Source organism: Labrus bergylta, chromosome 18 (assembly GCF_963930695.1).
Source record: "Labrus bergylta chromosome 18, fLabBer1.1, whole genome shotgun sequence".
In the NCBI taxonomy this organism is placed as follows: domain Eukaryota; kingdom Metazoa; phylum Chordata; class Actinopteri; order Labriformes; family Labridae; genus Labrus; species Labrus bergylta.
In genome coordinates, this window is record NC_089212.1 from 7,423,168 (window position 1) to 7,448,756 (window position 25,589).

General features: G+C 43.1%; 2 protein-coding genes across 2 annotated transcripts in view; one reads left to right on the plus strand and one right to left on the minus strand.

The window, feature by feature from the left end:
• Positions 1-301: 301 nt before the first annotated feature.
• Positions 302-8,830, plus strand: ak7b (adenylate kinase 7b). The gene is made up of 18 exons (XM_065966483.1): positions 302-402; positions 522-620; positions 714-828; positions 1,056-1,150; positions 1,461-1,571; positions 1,662-1,745; positions 2,147-2,235; positions 2,449-2,539; positions 2,805-2,879; positions 3,810-3,959; positions 4,521-4,649; positions 4,751-4,847; positions 5,117-5,245; positions 5,820-5,882; positions 5,982-6,179; positions 6,304-6,524; positions 7,951-8,109; positions 8,205-8,830. The coding sequence occupies exons 1-18, from the start codon at positions 310-312 to the stop codon at positions 8,241-8,243; spliced, it is 2,037 nt and encodes a 678-aa protein (XP_065822555.1). The 5' UTR covers positions 302-309; the 3' UTR covers positions 8,244-8,830.
• A 7,744-nt stretch (positions 8,831-16,574) lies between these two features.
• si:dkey-288a3.2 (protein phosphatase 1 regulatory subunit 37) overlaps positions 16,575-25,589 on the minus strand; it is a 50,184-nt gene continuing 41,169 nt past the window's right edge. Inside the window, exon 11 of the mRNA XM_020657296.2 lies at positions 16,575-17,719. Within this exon, the coding sequence (XP_020512952.2) occupies positions 17,558-17,719 (162 nt within the window). The 3' untranslated portion in view covers positions 16,575-17,557. The remainder of the gene's footprint in view (positions 17,720-25,589) is intronic.

A 25,589-nucleotide genomic window follows, 5' to 3' on the forward strand; every position in this document is an offset into this window, starting at 1 on the left:
CCCAGACAAGCACAGGCTCAGGATAAAAAGAAACAGACAAGGGGATATTGTGTTTTTACTCCTTAGTGCCGTTTTGTTTTCATTATTTTTGCAGATTAAAATAAATTAATTGTAAATTAAATTATTGCTAGGCAGGGTCACATATTTACTTTTTATATATGTTTTATCAACAGATAGAAAATAACTACTTTTCTTAAATGAGAAATCGCTGAAAAGCTTGACAACCCGTCTCCATGGCAACGACGGTTCTATTGCGACCTCTGCGGTCGTCTCCATGGCTACAAGACACCGACAACAACACTAGCCAACATGGCGGAGCAGGGGATGGAGAGACTCAAACGGTCCCCTAAAATAGTTTTTATCAACAACGTAGACTCATACACTTCTGAATGGATCGCCAAGGTAAATATATTATAAACCTGTCAGAGCTGCTAGCTCGAGCTAATGCTAGTGAACAGGTTGGTTATTAGCTTAAAGATGCCGCAGCTAACGTGTCGTTTTTCATCTTTTTGTTGTTGTAGTTCTTGTCGGAGTGTTTGGTGGGAGCAGCTTTCTGTGTTGTTGGAACTGTTTCTGACTCACCAGAGGAGGACAGACCTTACCTGCACGAAGAGTATTCAGTAAGTACTTCACTCATAAAATAATGTGAGAAAACAACAGTAACATTTATAAAACTAAATAAAACTAGGATATTTTAACTTCCTTTTAAAAAGATAAAGAACATGAACAGAGACATCCTGCTCTCCAAACTGATGGACTGTGACGTAGTAATCTACAACATTACCCAGCATGCCGAGCAGCTGGAGGAGGCTCTCTGGGCTGTTTCAGGTAAGAAGGTTTGTTCCTGATTGTAGTTTAATGGATTCATCAAGTAGTTAAAAAAATAACTCAAAGACAAAGTTAAGTTCAGATTGTGCATGTCTGGAAGTGATCAATGTTCATCTTTAGCCATCACATGACCAGTGACTGAAGTTTTGTACCTGTAGACAATAATAAGATTTGATAAAAATGTAATTAATCAGTCAGGTAATGAATCGTGTTCTTTGTATTTGTAGTTCTTCATGATAAAATGAACCATTTCTCTGGACCAAAGATGTTCATCCTCGTCTCCACGGTGATGACCTGGGCCTGCAGCAAACCCATCGACCCTGTAAGAAAGCGCATACAGTTACGCTGACAAGCTGTACATCAATCATTGATCAAAATTATTAAATAAATGTATTTAATAAATATTCTTCTTTAGTTTAAGTGAAGAGAAACATTTATTCACTTTCACAAACATCAATTCTTTTTGTACCTTCAACCTGCCATTAACCAAACAATGTACGATTTTGTTTTATATAGTTTTTCCATTAAATGACTTTTAGTTTTGACGGTTCATTCACCACCTCTGTCCAGATCAGATTTGTGTTAAAGTGAAAATCTTCTGTTGTGTTTTCGTCGTCTTTGTTTTGTTTCAGGACGATCCGGAGCTTCCGTTCACAGATGAGATTTTCTGGAGAAGACGAGCTCACCCGAACTTTAAACATCACATCGACCTGGAGAAGAGGGTTGTCAAGATGGGGAAAACTGTCAGTATCGAAACCGCCCAATTTATAAAATCTTAATAGAGGATTGTTATTAGAGCATTAACCACTGTGTCACACGATGGTTGTTTTCAGAACAGGAAGTTGTTCTCGACGTACGTGGTGGCGTCTGGACTTCAGTACGGGATGGGGGAGCAGATCTTTCACTTCTTCTTCAAGGTCAGATTCAAAGACTGCTGAGGGTCGTTGTGCCGTTGTCATACAGCGTCCCTGAGTGGGTGGGAGCCGTCTCTTTCCCACCACATGGTGGCAGGACTAAGGGAGAGGGAGGGGTTAACATAAAGTACAACAACATATGAATCCTGTTTGAGCACCTGAGCAACACATAAACAAGCTGAAGGAAACGTCCTGTTAGTGTGAGCACACAGCTGAGAACAAGAAATCCAGAGGGAGTTTAGGAAGTCATGACTTCACAACATATTTATGATTTATGCTAAATTAGTATACAGAATGTCACACAGTAGACCTTTACGATGACTTACTCTGGTCAAAATGTTGGATAGGAAAACATCACAATAATTACAAAAAGTGTGAATTTTGATAAAAACCTTTATTCTCAGACGTCCTGGCTCGGGCAGGAACAAAGAGTTCCTGTGTTTGGAGACGGCAAAAACATTGTTCCCACGGTTCACATTAAAGACCTGGCAAGGTTAGACACAAACACACACAGATGATCAATTCTACTTATTATTATTATTATTAGACAGTAATCAATCATAAATGCTGGTAAATCTATAATCTCACATTTATGATTTGATTTAAACAAATGCTGTTTGAAAAACGATCTTAATTGATTTGACTTGTTACGATTGTGTAAATATTTACATATTATTTTACAATTTTAAACACTTTTATCTTGTAGTGTGGTTCATAATGTGATCGAACATCAGCCCAAACCGTATTACCTGCTGGCTGTGGATCAGTCGCACAACACCATGGAGGAGATAGTCAAGGTGAGGGTCTCAACTGAGGGAGAAACCAGAGGGAAATATTAAACTCCGAAAGTCTACATAAACAGACTGGACATGTTGAAACCTGTCCAATGCATACAGAGACATCTTTAGACTGATCCTCTTCTGTTACAACAAACACTATCTATAAATATGTCTGTTAATGTAGATCTGATCACTAGTCTGACTTCTATCTGTTCAGGTGCTCGATGTCATTTTCATTTATTCCGATGATGATTTCATAAAATGTATCTGTGTCCTCCTTCAGACAGTTTCCACTGCTCTGGGACCGGGAAAGATCGAGAAGATGTTCAAAGAAGCTTTCCTTACAAAGGACCTGAGTGTACGTTCTGCTAAATGTGTTTTATCTCACAGCAAACTTTTTTCAACATGTAGGAAAGAAATGACATTGCTCTTTGGTTGAAAGCATGTTGAAAAGATAGATGTTGTTACAAACAGTCAGGATGGTTTCAGGTTAGCTTAGCTTAGCATTAAGACTTGCAGCAGCTAACCTGGCTTGTCTCAAGTCAGAGCAGAATAAATCCATATAATTCATACATTACGGGTCGACTCAATGTCCTCCAAATTAAAAAGAAAGAAAGAAATCATTTAAAAAGTGCAACAGTCAAACCTGACACAAGCAACTGAAATAAGAAGAAGGAAATGCCTGTATAAATATAAAACAAACTAGGGGAAAGAAAAAAGATTAGAAGAAGATTTAAAAAAAAAAAAAAAGTTTCAGGTTACATAATTTACATATTAAGCAATACTACAGGTCTGTTGGGCAGTGGGCCCAAAAGGAGAATCATTCAAAAAGGTTTTTATGTATTTGTAGTAAATTAGAAGTAGCAGGTCTGCTGTTTTGTTCCTCTTTTCTATACAACAATTGTGTGTGATTGTATCCTAGTGGTTAGTGCATGAGCTCCAACCACCGATTCCTGGTCCTCAAGTCCAACCTGTGGCTCCTTTCCTGCATGTTATTCCCTACTCTCTCTCTCTCTGTCTCATCCTGATTTCTGACTCTGTCCACTGTCCTGTGTCTTCATTAAAGGAATAGAAAAGCCCCAAAATAGATCTTTTTTTTTAAGCCGTAAAGTAACGCAACAATAACTGAACTGACTGATCGAGGCAGCAGTGGACCTCCTGTGTTCTGTGAGGTCAAATCACGGTTTTTATCACTGAAGTCTGGTGTGCTTGAAGAAAACCATGTCACAGCTGTTTCTGGATTCAGAAGAAATACTGAATCTTATTAAATGTGATTTTCGTGTCTCAGGTGATGGAGATGGACTCCCTGCAGGTGAACCTTCGTTTGGAGGCAGTCCACATTAAGGAGCTGTTCTCCATGGAGTGGAGCTGTGAGTCTGGACTGGTGGAGAACATGGAGCAGGTGGTGGAGGAGTTCAGGCAGACCAGAGGAATGCTGGTAGGAAACAAAGCTGAAGCCAGATGTGTTTTATGAACAGTCAGAACCAGGAAATAACTGACAATATAAACCTCTCACAGATATTTAGTTGGTGTGTTCCCATGTAACGCTCGAGCAAAAGCGCTGTATGTGTGAGCGCAAACAGTCGAACTTTTCACTTTAACTTTAATTCCTCCTGTCAGCCTCCTAGTAGAGTTCAGGGGCAGGCTCATGAGAGACAGCCGCAGGAAATATTCAGTAAAACTCACTGCACCACAAGCAGGAGGAGGTGATGAGGTTAACATCCTTTTCTGTTCTTTTCTTCTCTGCTCTTTTGTTGATGCGCTGAATATCTCCAACCACACATACCACTGATATAGCTTTCCTGCTGTAAATTTTGTAGACATTTTCAGGAGTGCATGTGTAAAACCGTCTTTAGATGATATTCTGGGTTGTACAAATTAACCCTTGTGTGTGTGTGTGTGTGTGTGTGTGTGTGTGTGTGTGTGTGTGTGTGTGTGTGTGTGTGTGTGTGTGTGTGTGTGTCTGCGTGTGTGCATTTGTGTGTGTTCTCTCTCTCAGCCCCTGCGTGTGTGTGTTGTGGGTCCTCCTGCTGTGGGGAAGAGCTCAGTGTGTAAACAGATCTGTGAACATTACAGACTCCATCACATCACTCTGAAGGAGACCATCACTGAAACCATCGCACAACTGGTGATCTCACAAACACACATATACATACTTATATACATACATTACACATACACATTTCTATTGTTTAACACCCGACTTTTCTATTTTAACCTACTTGTCAGGAGTTTGTTGGAAACAACTCTGATCCAGAAGCAGAGAACGATGAATTGGCAGCAGATCTGCTGTTCAGTCTGAAGGAGAGCATGGAGCAGAACGGAGGTAAACACAGTGAAAACCAAAGATGACCGTCCTGTTACCTCCTGAACAAACCCTTTAAAGCACACCATACTTACTAATCTTGCAAGTCTTACACATTTCATTAAAAGCTGTATAGTTTGAAATGTAGAATGAAGTGTTTATCGAAGCACAGCTCGGGATATCTGTGACTCTTATTCAGCCGTCCTTCCCAAAGCTTCTCACTTTATAAAAGTGCAACATTTCATCTTCATAATGTTCCTTTAAGGTTCATTTATTTCTGTGTCTGTCAGGTCTGTTGGAGGATCATCTGCTGGTGAAGGTGCTGAAACATAAACTGATGTCAAACCCGTGTAAAAACCAGGGCTTCATCCTGGACGGGTTTCCAAAAACATACGAACAAGCCAAAGAGCTCTTCTCCGGTGAGACACACACACACACACACACTCACTCACACTTACCAATGTAATAAATTATTGATGTGAAGCTATTATTTTTTTCCGTCTGGATGTTTAATAATGTCACTTATTTAAATCTTAAACTTATTTAAGATTTAAATTTCATGTTTGCACTGCAATAAACCAAAATATTCTAAAATACAGTGAAATTATTTTGTTTCAAACTAAAGACAATCTGCCAGTAAGACCAATAGACTTAAGACAGACCTACAAACGCACTTCCAGATTTCAGATTTTCCAGATTTCTTCAAAATAGCTTGAAAGTGTAGCCACTGAAAGACGGTTAAACACTCAACTCGACAAAGAAGGATGCAGTAAATGATTTATCTAATGCAAAACAAGCTCGACAAGATCATTTTCTTTGAAGAAAAAAAATGAGAGTAATATCTCAGAAACAATCCTTTTTTAATTTTAATTTCTTGAGATTCTCACCTTTGACCCCAGGGACAGTGTTTGCTGCCAGGGTAATAGATTATGAGGATCTAAATAAAGACATGAATACATAAACGTACATGTGAACATTTTCTTTCTTTTTCAGATGAAGAAGAGTCTGAAGGTGACACATCCATGACTTCTGGACACAACAGGAGGATTACACCAGGTCTCTGTTCACCCTGATGAAAGATGAACAGAAACATCCACAGAGACATTGATACATAGATGATATTGTGTCTGTAATATCTCGTTGTGTGTGCTGCAGAGTTTGTGTTGGTCCTAGACGCCTCGGACTCGTTCCTGCGGGATCGTGTGATGAATCTGCCCGAGCGGGTCGTTCAGGAACAAAACTATGAGCAGGATCACTTCCTGCAGAAACTGATCAGATACAGAGAGGCAAACATGGAGGAAGAGACAGTCGTCAACTTCTTTGATGAGCTGGACGTCTCCCTCCTCTACCTCGGTAAAGCGACACCCCTCATGATCTTTTTGATGCTGTAGGGAAAAAAAAATAAAAATTTGTTGGGGTCATTTTCACATAATTAAACACTCCTCCTCCTCCTCCTCCTCCTCCTCCTCCTCTCCAGAGGTCACCAGCAGCAGGGAACCCAACTGTCTGCAGCTGATTCAGAAGATTTTCGACACGTTGGGTCCTCCCAGGAACTACGGCCGCAGCATCGAGGAGGTGAAGAAGGAGGAGAGGAGGAAGGTGGAGGAGAGGATGAGGAGGGAGGAGCAGGAGAGAGCTAAGGAGGAGAGGAATGAGGAAGAGGAGGCCAGACACAGAGCTGCACGCTGGGACGAGTGGGTATGTACTGGGAGGAGTGGGTATGTACTGGGAGGAGTGGGTATGTACTGGGAGGAGTGGGTATGTACTGGGAGGAGTGGGTATGTACTGGGAGGAGTGGACACGTAATGATAGGAGTGGGTACATGCTGGTAGGTTTGGGTACTTACTGGGAGGAGAAGGTACGTACTGGGAGGAGTGGGTATGTACTGGGAGGAGAAGGTACGTACTGGGAGGAGAAGGTACGTACTGGGAGGAGTGGGTATGTACTGGGAGGAGAAGGTATGTACTGGGAGGAGTGGGTATGTACTGGGAGGACTAGGTACGTACTGGGAGGACAAGGTACGTACTGGGAGGAGAAGGTACGTACTGGGAGGAGAAGGTATGTACTGGGAGGAGAAGGTATGTACTGGGAGGACTAGGTACGTACTGGGAGGACAAGGTACGTACTGGGAGGAGAAGGTACGTACTGGGAGGAGAACGTATGTACTGGGAGGACTAGGTATGTACTGGGAGGAGTGGGTATGTACTGGGAGGACTAGGTATGTACTGGGAGGAGAAGATATGTACTGGGAGGAGTGGGTATGTACTGGGAGGACTAGGTATGTACTGGGAGGACTAGGTATGTACTGGGAGGAGAAGGTATGTACTGGGAGGAGAAGGTATGTACTGGGAGGAGAAGGTACGTACTGGGAGGAGAAGGTATGTACTGGGAGGAGAAGGTATGTACTGGGAGGAGAAGGTATGTACTGGGAGGACTAGGTATGTACTGGGAGGAGAAGGTATGTACTGGGAGGAGAAGGTACGTACTGGGAGGAGAAGGTATGTACTGGGAGGAGAAGGTACGTACTGGGAGGAGAAGGTATGTACTGGGAGGAGAAGGTATGTACTGGGAGGAGAAGGTATGTACTGGGAGGACTAGGTATGTACTGGGAGGAGAAGGTATGTACTGGGAGGAGAAGGTACGTACTGGGAGGAGTGGATATGTACTGGGAGGAGTGGGTCTCTACTGGGAGGAGTGGGTATGTACTGGGAGGAGTGGGTCTCTACTGGGAGGAGTGGGTATGTACTGGGAGGAGTAGGTCTCTACTGGGAGGAGTGGGTATGTACTGGGAGGAGTGGATAGGTACTGGGAGGAGTGGATAGGTACTGGGAGGAGTAGGTCTGTACTGGGAGGAGTGGATAGGTACTGGGAGGAGTAGGTCTGTACTGGGAGGAGTGGATAGGTACTGGGAGGAGTAGGTCTGTACTGGGAGGAGTGGATAGGTACTGGAAGGAGAGGGTAGGTACTGGGAGGAGAGGGTAGGTACTGGGAGGAGAGGGTAGGTACTGGGAGGAGAGGGTAGGTACTGGGAGTAGTGGGTACGTACACTCACGTTTAAATCAGATTTAAAATATGATCATGTTGTCTGTGTGGAGCTTTGATGCATCCATCATGTTTGTTTCAGACTAAACATCTGGAGGAGGTGAGGCAGCAGGAGGAGGAGCTTCTGGAGGTTCAGTCGGCCTCGATGAGGAGCTACCTGATGGAGCAGGTGATGCCCATACTGAGCCGCGGTCTGATGGAATGCTGCACCGCCCGACCACACGACCCCGTTGACTTCCTGGTACAACACCCAGCCCCTGTGACCCCCTGACTCTTAAACCTCTGACTACACCTGAGTTTGAGTCTGATCGTCTCTTTTGTTTTGTCTCGACCCAGGCGGAGTTTCTACTGAAAAACAACCCGTCCAACTACTGATGGAAGAGGTCAGTCTGTGTGGAGAAACCAAACCATTCTCTAGTTAATTAGAGACGGTTACACATGTAGTGTTTCTGTTAAATAAACCCTCCTGGAGCCTTTAAACTTGTTGTCACATACTTCAGTGTCCCTCTGCTCCCGCTGCGATGTTGATTAGGTCTGATTTGTCTCCGTCCCCCGTCGTATTTCTCCCCGCTCTGTTCGGGCTCTGCTGTGCCGGCCGTTACTTAAAAACCCTCTAAAACAGCGGATGAAAGTGTGCATGAAGCCAGCAGCTCATTACCAAGTTAATTTGTGTAATGAACTCTGTAAACTGAAAGTAGACACTCTCGGGTCATAATGGCTGTGATTTGGCTGCAGATATCAGGAAGTATGAACGTTTCAAACAGCAGCTCGTTTGTGTCCCTCTCTCATGTCGACGCTCGTGACTCCAAAGTGAACATAATTGTTTTGACGGAACAACAAATTATTTCAACGAACGCACTTAATCACCACACGGGGAAATTAGTTTGGTTTATTTGGGAAACATTGTGACGAGAGCTGAAAGACAATTTCAGTGAACCATCTGTGAGTCCAGGTACGAGCACGGAGCGGAGAACAGCGGAGAAAGAAAATATACCAATATCATATTATCACTGTCTCAGGTGAGCTGGAATAGTGGAGTTTCTGTCATGATGAACAGTCCTGATATTTATTATAACATCTGAGTGCAAAAGAAGAGAGCAGAATACAAACACATCAAACCTCTAACATACATGCTGCTTCTCTTCAGAACCTGCATGCCTCAAAGTCTGTGTTCACCTCGCTGCTCAGCCTCAGGTCAGTCCGAATGGGGAGCTGCATTTAATCCTGTGGTTGTAGTCAGATCTGTAATCATACAAACCTTAATAATAACTTTAAATAACTCACATTAACTGACAGATTTACTGAAGACATTTTGATGCTGTGGATCATCAGCGTGTGTGGACCTGTGGTTCTGTCCTGTTTAAAGTCCTGTAATGCTCTGAATGATCAGCAGGGGGCAGACTCTTCACTCCTATTAATGAATTATAAAGTAGTTGGTGTGATAGCAGCACTTCTGTGCATCAGTGATGATAAGTCACTCAGTCCTTCTGGGAACAGGTCCAATCATTATGCACAAAATTCTAAATATTATTTATGAATATAAATAAATTAATCTTTAGATATTTCTGCGTCAGGTGCTGATGTCTATCAATTGTCAGCGGTCCAATCAAAAGGAGTTTTTGGACCACACCGTTCTGGGGACTTTTTGAAGAGGAACTATCCACTAGGGAGTTCCCAGAGAACTACACACCATGGGGACTTATTTCTGTCTGCATTCACACCACCATGGTGCTGGATGAGTATCTACTCTGAAGCAGGAGCTAATAAGGTGCTTCTAATTAAGGTTCTAGGAACTAAAATGGTTTACAGTCAAGGTCCGAACCACTTAGGGCTCGAGACCAAGACAAGACCAAGACTATATATATCAATGAAAAATCATCATCATGTGTTTACGGGGCGTGTCACTCACTTAGACAGTAACACCAGGAAGGTTGCAGCTGTAACGGGGGATAAAAAAAATCAAACTACAAATGAATTGAAGTTATTTGTTCTTTTAGAAAGAGGAGTTTTCCTTCTAATCACAGTTATGATGTGGAGAAATAGTCTGTCAGTGGTGGTCTTGACCAGCCTTGATTTAAAATCTGGAGTGTGCCCAGTCTGAGGCCGAGACAAGGCAGAGTGAAAAATGCTTTCAATTCTGAGATGAGACAGAGACGTTCAAAAGACGGTCTTGAGATGGGTCTTGAGATTGACATTGTTTAATTTTGTTGCCACTGCTCTGGGGAATTGACTTTTACGGTCCAACTGCATGACGATAAAATGATCTATTAGAGAGTCAAACTGCAGCTTTGATTTGAAATGATATTTAGATGAATGTTGAGATTTTAAGTTTCTGCAGACTGATAACAGAAAAAACAAAAATACATGTGTCTAAAAAACCTGGACACACTTGTTAGTTTTAAATGCAAAACATCTCCATAAGAAAACATGCACGGCTGTAAATGTAAATGTGTCTGAATGTAATGTACACAGAACTGAAATTTAACAACAAAACATCACTCCGAATCAATTCAAACCAACTCTTCTGTATTCAGGACGTACACGGGTCCTGAGTTAACCTTAATCACTCTGCTCTTTAAAAAAAAAAAAATAATAATAATTTTCTATTTTAGCAGCCAACACTTTGAGGAAGGATTACTGTAAAATGACCTTTGACCCCTTGACTTGAGCAGAACTGCTCCCTGGTTCTGATGTCTGCATCAATGTGGTTTGCTGACATTTCCAGAAACAGTCTGACTGTCAGTGTTTCACCACTAGGTGGCAGTCTGAGATCATGTAACAGAAGCCAAGGAACGAGCCTCGATCTCAGGAGGTTTCTGTTTTTTAAAACATTAACCCTGAAGGAATTATTCTGATTGTTTAGGATTTACAACAGAATCCCTGAATTTTATCCAGATTTAAATTCATTAAAATTCAATCAAAGGTGAATGTTTGAGCCTCTGAAGGTTCTGCTCTTTTTTTCTTTTTAATCATGATGGGGAACTGCTCGTGGAGTCGACCCTGAGCTGTCATCAAAGGTTTTTTTTTTTTAAACTCACATAGAGAAAGAGGGACAGAGCAGCGGCACATATCAGCAGACAAACACTTCTTATTAGATAATAAACAACTTTAATGGCTTTAATCATCACTTAATGTGCACGGCCTGACAAAATGAACCCACTTAATGACACCCACCCAGTTTTACACATACAGGCCACAAAGGGGCGCTACACTGTGGAAACTGTAGTTCAATGTTTTTTATGAACCTGGAGGAATTTTTTTCAAGTCTGAGAATCAACACACTGTGAGCATCAAATCTGTGAGAAGCGATGTCCAGTGCTGCTTGTCTTTGGTAATTAAACATCAGCCATGACATAACAACCTTCTAGCGTCCATGACTGTTGCTTTTTTCTGAACAGAGCACTTGAATGCGAGAATGTTGTCATTAGGACTCCACGACTGGGAAGAAGGATGTTGTCAGAGGAGCACCTGAAGGCAGCATTACCCTTTAAAAATGTTTTATAGTGTCGGGAATATATGTGCAGTCTTTGATTAAATGCTTATTTTTTAACTCTGGCGTTTATTTTCTGCAGCTTTTCTCCTGAAATGAGTAACAGAGGAACTGTCGTGTAGAATAGGTTCTTTTTGTGCCATTATTTATGATTGTTCTTCCACGATTCAATGCAGAGAGTATTCTGCAACAGATCACATGCAGCGAGAACCTTTAACCTGTGCTTTATGTGATATATGTTCCTGCATCGTATTTAATAGAAACCCTGAGCCGCTTAAAGCCGAGTGTGTGAGAGAGAGCGAGGAGGCATCTGGACTGAATCCACACTCACTGATGCTGGTCACTGTTCCCTAACTCCCCTAATCCACAGAGGGATCACACACACACACACACACACACACACACACACACACACACTCACACACTACATGCATGCTCACACACAGACTGAGTCAAACACACTTACACAGACTTTAAACTACAAACTAATAGACAAACACATTTTTGGGAGACAGACACATCAAACTGCTGCAATGAGTCGTCAGAGGATACACACACACACACACACACACACACACACACACACACACACACACACACACACACACACACACACACACACAGCCTGTCCGTGCGCTCTGAGAGAGAGGGAGAATGTGTTTTGTTGCTTAGGAACAGTTTGCCTTGCATCTCGGCGGGGGGTCTCCTTTTGAATATCATTACGTTCCCCCCTCGATCGAGAGGGACGACACATTTTTCTTTTCTGCCAATATTTATCTTCGACTCGCCTCGCTCTCCGGAGGTACACACACAAACGCTCTCATTGATTAAAGGCAGTTTCTGGCGCCAGACGCCAAACCTCTTTTAATGTAAATTTATCAAAACGCCGCCGAGGCGGGTGTCAAGGTGAGGAGCAGCTTTTCTTTAAGAGGAGAAAGGGACGGTTATTAGGACAGAGTGAAGGTATGGCTGTTTGACAGCCTCACCTGAACACAGACTCATCCACACACACATGCAGCAGGCTGTGCTCAGATTAACACACTGAGGGTCTCTGTGTCTGCAACACCCTTAAAACCAGCATCTCTGGGTTGAGTGGGACAGAAAAGGGCTGATACCGACAAATAAACATTAAGCTGATTGCCTATACCGATTTGTTTTAAATGACGTCTTTAAACATAGATGCTGACATCGTTTCATGCCACATTACTCGTCGATGGGACGATGTCTGATATCGGCCGATACCGAAGTTAAATGGATTCATCCCTATTGCTTATATATGGTTGGACAGAGGATGAGCACGGTTCTGATAATGTTTTGGATCATCATGTTTTTCTATTTCGTATTGAAATCATTTGTCAGCTATTTGCTCCATAAATGGTACGGAAAGTTGACTTTTGTATGTTAAACTGAACCCACAAATGCACCAAACTCCTGGAAATTTCCTGGATATTTTGGGACGAGCAGCCTGTTTGAGTGCAAATGGCTGAATATTTTAGCCTGACTTTTACCTAAAAATCTTGCTGTAACTGTACCTACTGATTTTTCAAAATGAACTTGCTTACATCATGTTGAAATATTTCTTAAGGTGTGCTTCATTTTTTTGGAGCAGCTCTTTTTCAAGTGCACCTTAAGACAATTATCAGTGGATTCATTCTACTGAAGAAAACTTGATAATTCTCAGGCAGGTTCTCAGCTTGTGTAGCATCTGGCATAAAAATAACTTGTCTGATCCCTTGTAGTGAGTCGAAGGTTGAACCTTAGCCTTATTTTCACATGTTGATGGAGTCTAAATGACTTGTAGTTTAAAAAAAGTTTTGAATGTCTCCAGTAGATTTCTTCAGCCTGCAGCAGTGAAACAGGCTGTAATGGCTGCGTCATAATCCTTGATGGATCAAAGTGCGTCCTCTAAACGTTCTCTTTTTGTCACAGACAGGCTCAAATTGTTTGAGTCTGACAACATTTCAGAAAGGATCCCTGTAGAGAGAGCGACGTTTTCGTTAAAGAGGAAGATTTGAAACAGTTGTTACGTCACTCTCTTCAAAGCCACCAGATTCCATGAACAAAAACTGTATTTTTACCTCAAATGTTGTGGTAGTTGCTGACAGGTGCGGCAGATATTTTCTTTGTGTTATTGTTTAACTTTAGTGGTTTTTAATGCTTAGTTGAGATTCTACAAATTATTACAACACTCGAGAAAACAAAACCTCTGACAGAAGTGGACAGGCTACACCACCAGTCTGCAAGTTAAAATTAGTGTTTTTTTCAGTGGAGTCTGGTACCTTTGTAAAGCTCAATGAATGAATGCTATAGGCGGTGTCGTCACTTAAAAAAAACAAACAGATGTGTTGAGACTGAATACTTCTGTAGTTCATAGTCTGAAACGTGAGACTTCTAAAGGTAAAGCTGATAACTCACACAGCGAGCTGCAGTAATAAATCAGAGGACCTCACAGGTGTCCAAAGACAAACGTGTATGAGTGTGTGTGCAGTGGGAGGGGAACCAGAGGAGACGCAGAGAGCACCCAGAGGACGCTGCGAGTGGCGGACGGCCCCTGCCGGGCCCCCGCCTCAGGACGGATGGATGGAGGGATTGTGTTGACAAGGGGGAAAGATGAAGAGGAGGAGGAGGAGGAGCAGCCACACGTTCAGCGGGGAGGCAGAGAGAGTCGGCCAGAAACTCATCAAACCAAGAAACACCTCCAACAGCAGCAGGACTGTGTGTGTGTGTGTGTGTGTGTGTGTGTGTGTGTGTGTGTGTGTGTGTGTGTGTGTGTGTGTGTGTGTGTGTGTGTGTGTGTGTGTGTGTGTGTGTGTGTGTGTGTGTGATGGATGAGAGCTTTGAAGGAGGCTTCGTTGAACCATTGTTCATTAGTAAAGAACACGACTGTCCTGCCTAATTGCTCAGCCGTGATGTCAGCGAGCGATGAGTGATTACAATCACGCCGACCTGTCGCTTCCACCTGAGCCTAGGAACGCGTCACCTCTTCATCGCCCCCGAGAGACGAAGGAGGGGACAACAAACTGTGTGCATACCTGTACAGAAGAGGCTGTAATTCATGCAACGTTATTGTTACATCGTTTTTGGCTCAATTTCCACTCAGTTGAGTTATTCTGTTAGCCTTCACCATGACGTGTTTTCTAAAGTTAACTTCGGAGTTGTTCCTGAATACGAACCAAAGAGACCAGTGAGCGATGTGTTCGAAAATCAAGAAAAACACAAGCTAAAGGGTTCCTTAAAACTGTCACTATGGGGTTGCTTAAAACTAGGGTTGGGCACGTTAACGCGTTATTTTCGCGTTAACTCATTAATTAATTATCGCCGACAATTATTTTATCTCACATTAACGCAGTTTTTTTTTTTTTTTTTTATTATTGTAAAAGTCTGTTGCTCACTGGCTTTTATTTTGTAAAATTCCATCGTGAGCGAGCCTAGTATGTTGCTTACTGCTGCGACTGCTGCGGCGCTCACAGGAAAGAGGAAACAGTGTTGCCAACTTGGCGACTTTCTCGCTAAATCTGGCGACTTTCCAAACCCCCTTGCCGACTTTTTTTTGTCAACAGCTACTCGCGACAAATCTAGCGACTTTTTTCTGGTGTTATTGGAGACTTTTTTGGTGTAAGAAACTGACGTGAAAGCACGTATTGCTCTACAGTTACTGTCCTCAACGAGCAGCGGGTGCTGCCGTGAGCCCCTCCCCCTTCCGAAAGCATCACAGGCTGTCAGTGTAGGCTCGCGCAGCAGACCTAGCTGCAGTCAGAGAGGAGACCCACACCACTCTGCGTCCAGACTGCAACCAATGCAATAAGCTTTAGTTTTCTATTTATTTGCTTTGATTACATTGTTTAAGTTCAGAAGTACATTCACAATAAAAGTGTGCTATACACTACTTTTGAATGCATTATTGGATTTTGCGTATAACAATGCAATTAATTGCGATTAATCACAGGAACTCATGCGATTAACGCGATTAAAGCTTTTAATCGTTGCCCAGCCCTACTTAAAACATAAGGAGGCTAATATGAAAGAAGCATATGAGCTGACACAGGCACTGAGAATAGCTTGAACAGACACTAAAACAATCCACTGAAAACAGAACCAATTTTGGTTTGTGTTTTCAAAAAGTTCCAAGTTAACATTTTGAAAATCGGCGTGCACACGGATCCCCAAAAACAACTTCAAACACTGTGGTACACATGCTGGGACAGCGTAGTTGGCGGTGGGACTTTACACACTCATGCACACGTACCCATCCTAGAGTGTTGAGGTGTAAAAGGAGGCTGATCGCCTGTCGCCAGTATTTGGGGGTATAGAAGTAATGCGTCTCCGCTGATCCAAGTGATGATGCATGAAATGTACCTTTTACTGGAGAAGCGTTGGTAAGTTCACCATTGTTGTTGTTGTTCACCTGCTCGCTTATGGCTGTTGACTGGAACCATAATGCCCATGTGCAAAATGTCTCAGTTTCAGAGGAAGTGCATCTTGCCTGTTGAAATGAAGACGGAGACAGTGTCATTTTCAAGAGTTTGCACTCTGGAACTGGCTTTCCAAAATTTGCATTTCAGGCCACCAAAATGCTGTTGTCATATAAACAAAAAACCAGAACGCAACTAAAGATTTTCGTTTTTCGGAAATTCGTCGCCTTAGGGCCTAAGGGTACCTTGAAACAGCAGCTACAGAAGGTTTAAAGCTGACTCTGAAGGGTACATTAAACCAGTGGTTCTCAACTGGAGGGTCGGGACTCTAAAGTGGGCCGCAGGGCCTTTTTCAGTGGGTCGCAAACGTGTGTCTGGAAAAACATTTGTAGCAGCTTTCTGTTTCTTTGTTACTAAGTTTTTCCTTAGTTTTGTGTTTTGTGTGTTGGTGTGTGTGTGTGTTCTTCATGCCTTGCCCTCACTCCTCCCTAACGAAGATAAAGTAGTCCCTTTCATCTCCCGTCATGGCCGCCGTTGCCCTGCTCCCACTGCCCCAGCATCTGCCTCCTCTTCCTCTGCCATCAGGACTGGACCTGGTTCAGACTGGCCTGCTACCGGGCGGAAAAGGGGGGAGGGTGGGGTGGGGGGGGGGGGGGGAGTTATGAAGGGGGATTTGGGCTTGAAAATGAGTCCTGGGGCCACTCTGGCTAGAGGAGAGGGAGGTTGGGAGGCCGCCATGCCCACACGGGTGATGATGGAGGAGGAAGACGAGGAGTTGAAACATCAGGTGAGGTTTGAGGGCGAATCACTAACATTGCACTCTGGCCCTGGGGCGTGCGTGCGTGCGTGCGTGCGTGCGTGCGTGCGTGCGTGCGTGCGTGTGTACAGGGTGTACCACAGAGGAAAGGATCTCCCCTGTTGAATCCACTCGTCTAATCTCATCTGTCAATCACTGGATCTATCACAGGTGATGTACAGGTGGGAGGGAGGTGATGAAACTGATTTTGTCACATCCAGCGGAGCAGATCACGGCTCACAGATCGACTTTAGCCGCTCACAACTTTAGCTTGAAGCTGCGTCTTCAAACAGCTCAGTGCACACACTCTGCAGGTACACTAACTTAGTGTCTATGTGGACTTGAGTATCTCGGTTATGAGCCTTATCCTGTTGTTGATCACATACGGGATGTGTTGTTTACATGCACTCAGAGAAACCGTCAAGGTTCAAGGTTGTCTTTATTGTCCCTCTGAGAGTAAAATACAAACATGCAGCCAGCAATCAGCGTACAACACAAGATGGACACTGAGAAGTGGAAAGTCCAGTGGACAATAAATAAATACAACAGATAAAAACAACAAATGAACAAAAGAGACAGGATTAAATCGTGGAAAAAGGCGATGGCAGCAGGGACCAATGAGTTCCTCAGTCTCTGTGTCCTGCAGGCTGCCAGGCTGAATCTGCAGCCGAAGAGCAGCAACTGACAGAAGATGACTCTGATATGTTCCGTCACAGAGGGACCAACCTGCAATCTTTACCACTCATTTTGCTGGGATTCTTAACGCTGAGTGACCCGTGCCAGGTGGGGATGCAGAAAGTAAAAACAGATTCAATTCAACATGAAACCTAAAAGTCCGAACCCGCCCTTTTGTATGTTTGATATCAAGAATTGAGATAGAATTGTTAAATATATAGATTTGTTTGTACACAGAGAGAGAGAGAGAGTGTGACTGAGTCCTGGAGAGGTTTTGTACGAGCTCTGAGTCTTGTGTGTGTGTGTGTGTGTGTGTTTATCTGTGTGTAGTCTCAGTCTGTAGTCGTGTTGTCCCCTCGGCCTCAGCAGGTAAACTCTCAGAGGTCTCCATGTTGATATTGGAGCGGTCGGCGTTGGCGATACAGCGCTGGACGATCTCTGACTGAAGCCTCTTCTGAGTGTCTGTCAGAAACCCGTCCTGTATTTTAAAACACAAACACAGCTGCTTAATGAAACACACACTAACAGATATTTATTAACAACAGGAATTCCTTAATGGCAGTGGCAGAAAACTTCCAACTCTAAGGTGTTCTTTTTGAAAGAATATACCCGTACAGGTGGGGTCACACACGTCGACCAGCTGGGCCCAGGTGTTGTCATGTGTGCTCGTGCATGAATAAAGTTTCAGGCCTCATGGTTGAATGATGAAAAGAGGAAAAGGAGTGAGAGGAGAAATAAGTGTGGCATAAAATCAGAGAGCAGAAGACGGGTGGCGTGCTGACTCCTGGCTTGCTGCTGGTCGCCAGAATCACTAATTTACTTTCCCGCCTCATAAATTATCGCCGCGGTAACGGTGTGATGCTGTCAGGAAAGACCAGCATCTCCCAAAAAACCCAAACAGCAGCAGCAGCAGGTCGGGACAGAAGTGCTTCTTAATCTTCTACCATCACCCTCTGCTTCAACCTTTTAAGAAAACAGGAAACAACGATGATGTAGAAAGCTGTAAATCTGACCATATCGGGTTATTGTTTATTAAAACGTAAAGAGGAAGCAGCATGAGGGGAGGTGAGGTGTGAGGAACAGGCGTCACCATCACTGACACACCTGTCAATCAAAGAAACACCCTGACACATATCCCTCTATAAATAACATTAACATCGATAACAGGTCACAGTGACGACCTCAACAAGACCGTTCACTTCATCTGTCAGTTCCATTAAATCACTTTAACTAAAGTTAGGAACTAATTAAACCCACTCTGAAGACAGAACGTTGGAAGAACAGGTGCAAAGGGGCGACAGGTCTTTTTGTAAATATTGTGTTTTTAATTATTTTATTGGTTTGTTCAACTCTTAAGATAAGAAACATCTTACCAACATTATTAACCTGTTTATTAAAAGTCTTTGTTCTGTTCACTAACACGTATTAAAACGATCTTAAAGGCTTTATATGCTTAAATGTAATATAAATCAAGTATATCCTCTGATATAACTGTGAGTAATGCCTTTAACCTCATGCATCACCACATTATTTTCATATTTCCTTCCATTACAGATGTTTCTCCAGCTGTCTTAAAATGAACATTTTTCCAAACTTTCTTAGCTGCAGCAGCATTCTCCTTCTACTCCCTCCCTCCTTCCTCTGTTTTCACCTCCTCCTCCCTCCTCCCTCTTTCCTCCCTCCTCCCTCGGTGGCGGCGGTCTGCAGCAGAGCAGTTAATAAAGAGATTGATTATCGGCCTGTCAGGAAGTGACAGTTGGACAGGGCTGCTCTGCGTGAATGACAGAGGGCACGCTCACCACGCAGCAGCCCGCCTGACACACACACACACACACACACACACACACACACACACACACACACACACACACACACATGGATGCCTCTGCCAACACCGGGGGTAGGTGAGGAGGAGGAGGGGGAGGATGTGGGGGGGGGTGGGGCTGGATGGGTGAGAGGTGGGCATGTGGAGAACAGCAACACAACCTTCTGCTGGTGGGAGAGGTTTGTCTTTTGGTTTGTGTGTATGTATGTGTGTGTTATTTTGTGTGTGTTTGTGTGTGTGTGTGTGTGTCATTGTGTGTGTCATTGTGTGTGTTTATGTGTTGGAGGTGGAGGGGTCACAGCCACTGCCTTCTGGAGGAAGAGAAACAGGGATGACAACAACGCCTTACAGCCGAGTCAAAAGACACAGACACACACAAACACACACAAACACACACAAACACACACACACACAAACACAGACACACACAAACACACACACACACAAATGCTGCTGCTCATATACTCCACACAACACAATCACAAACACACCCACAGGTACAGCGTGGGACTGAAGCACGTCAAACTTTTTCTCTCTGCACCCCCTCAGGAGTGGCTTTTGCTTTAGTTCCCACAGTTGAGTTTTTTGATTATGCGACGTGTTTTCTTTAACACAAACACTGTAAAAGAAGAACCTGTAAAACAAAGTGTCACACACAGTCAGCTCAGTTAGAGAGCGACCCTAAAAGCTGTGTTCAGACCAGACATTAGGCAAGTTTAAGCCGTGTTTAAATCACGCAAATTTCCCTGTTGGATCATTTTTTGTGCTGGATTGAAACAATCTGCAAATACTCCGCTCTTTCAGTTACATCAGTGGCCCGTTGTCACTGGTGATGGCACACCTGAGGACGCTACAGGCGAAATGTTTTGTTCACTCACAATAAAGTTACAGTAAAGTCATTGTCAGTGTGCCACAGATTACTGATTTATTTTTCATTGAACGTCTCTGAACGTCTTTAAGTGACAGCAGCGTGCAGAAGAGCTTGAGTTCACAAATAATTTTTTTTAAATGGATTTCTTTTAATGCACTCAAGCTCTCTGTGCTTGAATGACATGTGAGAGGTCTGAAGACCGCCCCTCTAGACACGCCCCTCTGGGAAGGAAACACGTCTATTTGAATAAACCCTCACAGTGGTTATATCATGAGTTACAGCGTGATGAAGCTGACGAGATGAACACACACACACAAACTACGAACATGTTTGTCGAAGTTGTTGAGTCAATCAAGAGAACAGGATTTTCTTTTTTTTTAATTGTGAAGGGCGGTCATATGAGTGTGTGTGTATACATTTATGTAAGTTTGTTTATGTGTGTATGAATAAATGTTTAAGCATTTATGGATATATGTGTGTTGATTACATTAATTGAGTAAAATGAAGTAAAGTGTTTTAAATGTTTACAAATGAACCAAAAAAGAGTGCAACAAAAATAAAAAAAGTTGTCCTGCCGAAGACTCGGTTGAGTTGAAACTCGTCGACACATTCTCATTAATAAAGATTTTTGCCTCAGACTTTCAGTTCAGACTGCCTTTAACTTTGTTTGTAACTAGGACAGTCAACTATTTATTAGCCTATTCAAAAAGAGTTTTAAATAAATAAATATATAGAGAGTATTTTATTGGTAATGTGTCACATATCATACTTATCTCAGTGTCTCGCCATGTCCTGGTGGGAAACCCCTTGGACTGAAATTCACTAATTCACCTTTTAATCGCGTTTAAAATGTGATCAATGTGTTTTTTGAAATGTTCTTCAGTGAATCATTGTGAGGTTAGTGAACAAAAGTTCAACAGGGGAAACCTTTTTATGATTTGTTCCTCTGATTGACCTTTATTCATGGGGAGGGATATCTCTATTAGAGATTCCAGATGTTTTTTTTCCTTCTCTGCAAAAGCCTTTAATCAATCATGTGTTTGTGTGTGTGTCTGATCTGAGGTTGTTGTTGTCTGTTGGACAGACACATGGCTGTGAAAAGGACTTTCCCCATGGGGACAATAAAGACCAAAGTCTTCAAAATCACGTTCATCTTCCTCTCCTCCTCCGCTGAACTCATTTCCCGTCAGTCTCTCTGCTCTGCGGACTTTTACCTTTTTACTCGGTGGTGATTTTTTTCATTGTTAAAATCAAAAAGTCTCTATGAGTCAGTAAACTAAAGTGTTGGATTCATGCAGAGTTTCCAGATTTTTTCCTGTTCTTCTCAAAATATTCGACATCATTTTAAAAATATTTTAGCGTCTTACATTTAAATATGAAAAAAAAATCAAACCTGCAGGTCTTTTTTTTTTACCTACATAGATCTGAAGTGCCAGACTTTTAACAAATTTAGTGACTCACACACACGCATTGAGCCTCGAATCAAGATGTTTTTTTTTATTTTAGCGACAGAGAGGAGGGAGCGTTTCACACCCAGAGAGGAGGAGGAGGAGGAGGAGGAGGAGGAGGAGGAGGAGGAGGAGACGCAGATGGACAAGTGCTTTTCCGGCTGAGTCTTCCTCTGGCTCACTGCCACACACACAGACTCTCTTTGTTTGCTCGGATACTAAACTAATAGAGATAAAGGCAGGTTCCTGCTGGCCCTGAATTAGAAAGTCATTAAGGAATATAAACACACATGGAAGCACACACACACAAACACACATGTACACACTCCAAAACACATACACACACACACGTGCATGAGTGTAGAAATGCTAAGGTGCTCATGCATGAACAAAAATTATCTGTGTGTGTGTGAACAGTTTCAATGGCTGCTTCTGCAACATCAGTGCAGAATACAACCTCGATATGACACACACACACACACACACACACACACACACACACACACACACACACACACACACACACACACAGCACCTTCTGCCAGTGCCAGAAATCCAAACAAACTCTTGTTTCCCGACTCGGTGCCAGGGGGAACTCCTTTCTGTCCCTATTCGATCACGTCTTTCTGCAGATTCTCTATTTTCTGACACATCGACATCGTAATGTGTGTGTGTGTGTGTGTCTGTGTGTGTGTGTGTGTGTGTGTGTGTGTGTGTGTGTGTGTGTGTGTGTGTGTGTGCGTGTGTGTGTGTGCTTGTGTGAGTGTAGCACTCAGGGCTGATAGAAATCTCTGAGAGCTAACACTCAAACCGATGCCTCTCTGTGTGATAATATTTGTTTCTGTTGTTCTTATTTATTGATTCTACTGTGGAGGCGGCTGAATGTTTGCAGCACTTTGAATCCAAGACAAATTTCCTCAAGCAGCCAATAAAGTGTATCGTTTCGTAACGCCTGCCCTCACATTCCTACACGCAGGGCTCGTCCACACGTAGGCGGGTATTTTTTAAAAGGTAGCTTTTTCTGTGTTTGGGTCTTTCGTACACCTTTTAGTAAAACTCCTTGCAGGGTGAAGATGTTCAGAAACTCAGTTTAAGGTGTTTCTGTGTCGACGGGTAAAACACAGTTTTGTTCTTGTAACGTCACGCTGTGCGCCGGTTTCTCCTCCGTGCGTCGTCATCGTGCAGCGCTGTCAATTGTCACTGGCAGACGGTGACAAAACTAGTGCTGATGATAGGTTGCTAACTGGACTGTGTTCACGTGCTTTCAGTTAAGAAAGTCTGAATGCTGGAACAACAACAACAACAACAACAACAACAACAACGTTGACGTGCAACTTTTTAAGTATCTTAACATTAACAAAACCTCTTTTGCCCCCCTTGTGCTGACGATCATGATGTCAAGTCGGGCACCTTAATCGCCCCAGAGTTTCTGAGTTGTTGCTTTCGACTTGAGCAGCTGTTCATGTACATAGTACAACTCAGAAAATTGTTTTCCGATGTATCCAACACCACAGAGTGGAGCCTCCAGTTTGTGAAGTGTTTCATGTTTCACCTCAACTAAAACAGGTTTCATGTGTATTAGATTCACATTTTGAAGCACGGTCATGCTATGTTTAATGATTTGCTGTTGTTGCAGTGGGAGTTTTGTCCTTTAGCTTCCCTTCACTCCTGCGATGGTTTGCTCCAATCAGGGCGGGGCCAAGAGAGGAATAAAAGTGGACTCATTCGTAGTCTGGGGGGGGGGTTGTTGTTTGTGACAGCTCGCTGTGAGGCTGTGTTTTCTTTCAGTTTATGTAGTCTAGTTACGTTTTATTAATTTACCCGGTACTCTTGTTCTTTTGTTGTTTTGAGCATTTTTGGTTAATATATCCGTCACTTCGATTTCTGCCTCCTGAGCATTTCTTCTACAACATCTTTTCAATACAATAATCAGTGAGCACGTATTCAGAGACTCACTCATAGGTTGTGTTAAATGAAGCGTTAAAGGGCTAAATCAATAAATTGTTATCACTTTCTAAACTCGGTACAGTTTGCACCAAGCTGAGCATATTTCTGACCGTTGTACTCACCATGTTTCCACACAAAAAAACCTCTTTAAATACATTTTTATTGTCCAACATGATGAACTTCGAGCCTTGTCACTGCACCCTCACCTCGTTGTACACATCGTACACTGAGGAGAATAAAATCCTCTCTTTGTGCACAGGTCTCATCCTGGCTTTTCTGCCTCTGTGCACAATAATATGGACACAGGAAACAACTTTAATATGGTCTCAAAAGAATATTGACTGCAACACAGTAGAAAAATATATCACATGATTTAAAAAATTTGCAAAAAGCTGGATGTGTTTTGGATGTCTGGGGTCACCATGAGTTTGCAAAGAGATATCTTGCAAATCAAAGAAAATCAGTGATCCAGTCAGACAACAAGATGGCAGCAGAACACAGCCAGAGTCACAATATCCACACGTTCCGATATGAGCAGGGGAGAACAGCTTCAGGAAAGGAAGGGCACTTGTAGGGAATATAAGACTTGTGCATTTCAATCATTTTCATTAAAGATCGTGCAGATTTTGTGACACTGAAAAATCCAGAATCACAACCTTGCCGTGAAATTCCCTGCTTGTCAGATATGTCAGCCCGTGTTTCTGCATCTGTGTTCGATCTTGAACCTTCATTTCAACAACAACACATTTGGGAGGTTGTGATCTGATCCCCCCCCCCCCCCCCCCCAGCTCTCTCTGTCGTCTCAGTCTCAGTTAAGATGGCTGCACGGCGGCTGCAGAGCAAGCGTTTAAAGCTCTCTGAGGTGCTGCAGGCTTAAAGTCGCTCATTTTGTTCGCTCTGCATCCCCGAAAGAGAAGCTCGTAAAACGCAGCAACGACAAAAACATTATGTTATTATTATTAACAGAAAAGAGAGGCGGCTGTAGTGTGTTCACCTCACTCAGGACGGACACACAAGCGCGCTCTGAGGGGTCAGCAGGGTCATCAGAGGGGTCAGCGCTTACACCGGGAGGAGGCGTGTTTTCTTCTCTACTGTCGATGCCAAAGTTTGAGTTAAAAAGAAGAGGGAAGGAGACGACGTGTGCAGGTTCAGTGTGATCAATTTGAACATTTATACACACAGCAGAACAATACCTGCACACACACAAACACACACACCCGCTCGCACAGCGTTTATAAAAAAAATCAGAGCAGAGAGGAAAAACAGCATATGGATCCCCAGCAGAGGCATTCTTACTTCTATGTGTGAAAATTCATTACGCATTCGCACAATGAGTGTGTGTGTGTGTGTGTGTGAAAGTGAAGGAGTGTGTGTGTGTGTGTGTGTGTGTGTGTGAGAGAGAATTCACCGTTTGTTGCCGTCGTTAAAACAAAGGCACATGTGCTCGTTTTCAGAGCGGGACGCGGCGCGGCCTCGATTCAAAGGCTCCACATGAAAGACGACAGACAGCTATTTACAATATTTATACATTTAGGATGCTGATACTGTGTGTGTGTGTGTGTGTGTGTGTGTGTGTGTGTGTGTGTGTGTGTGTGTGTGTGTGTGTGTGTGTGTGTGTGTGTGTGTGTGTGTGTGTGTGTGATGAAAAAAGGTTACTTTGGATATTCTCTGATAATTGGAGCCTTAAAAGCGGCTCATTTTTAACTCTGTCACCACGACCGCTCGATGACAATTAATGTGTTTGCGGCTGCTTCGCTGGCATCTGTGCCAATTACTTTATATGCTAATGTATGTAAATGACATCTCAGACGCCGGTTTCAAGTGTTATGTGAGCCGCGTGTCGTGTCTTTTTTTAAACTTATATTGTTGAGGCCGATCAACAATGCGGGGGCTTTAAATTTGGGAGGTGTGTACGTTAATAATTTCCTCCTCGGCTCGGTGTTTTTACCCATAAAAACGTCATTTCTCACACACAGACACACACACACACACACACACACACACACACACACACACACACACACACACACAGGGTGAAGAATCCGGGATTACTGGTTCATCATCTCTAAATAAAACATTAATTTAAAGCAGGAGATAATCGCACGTGTTAAATAAACTCAATGTGTAGAGTGGTAAGATGAAGAGAAGCAGATCTGATCATGTTCTGCAGAGCCCGGTGTCTTTCTTTTTTTGCAATATAAAATCACAATGCATTGAAGTCCTGCAAAAATCAACATTTTTAAATCTGGAGCTGCAA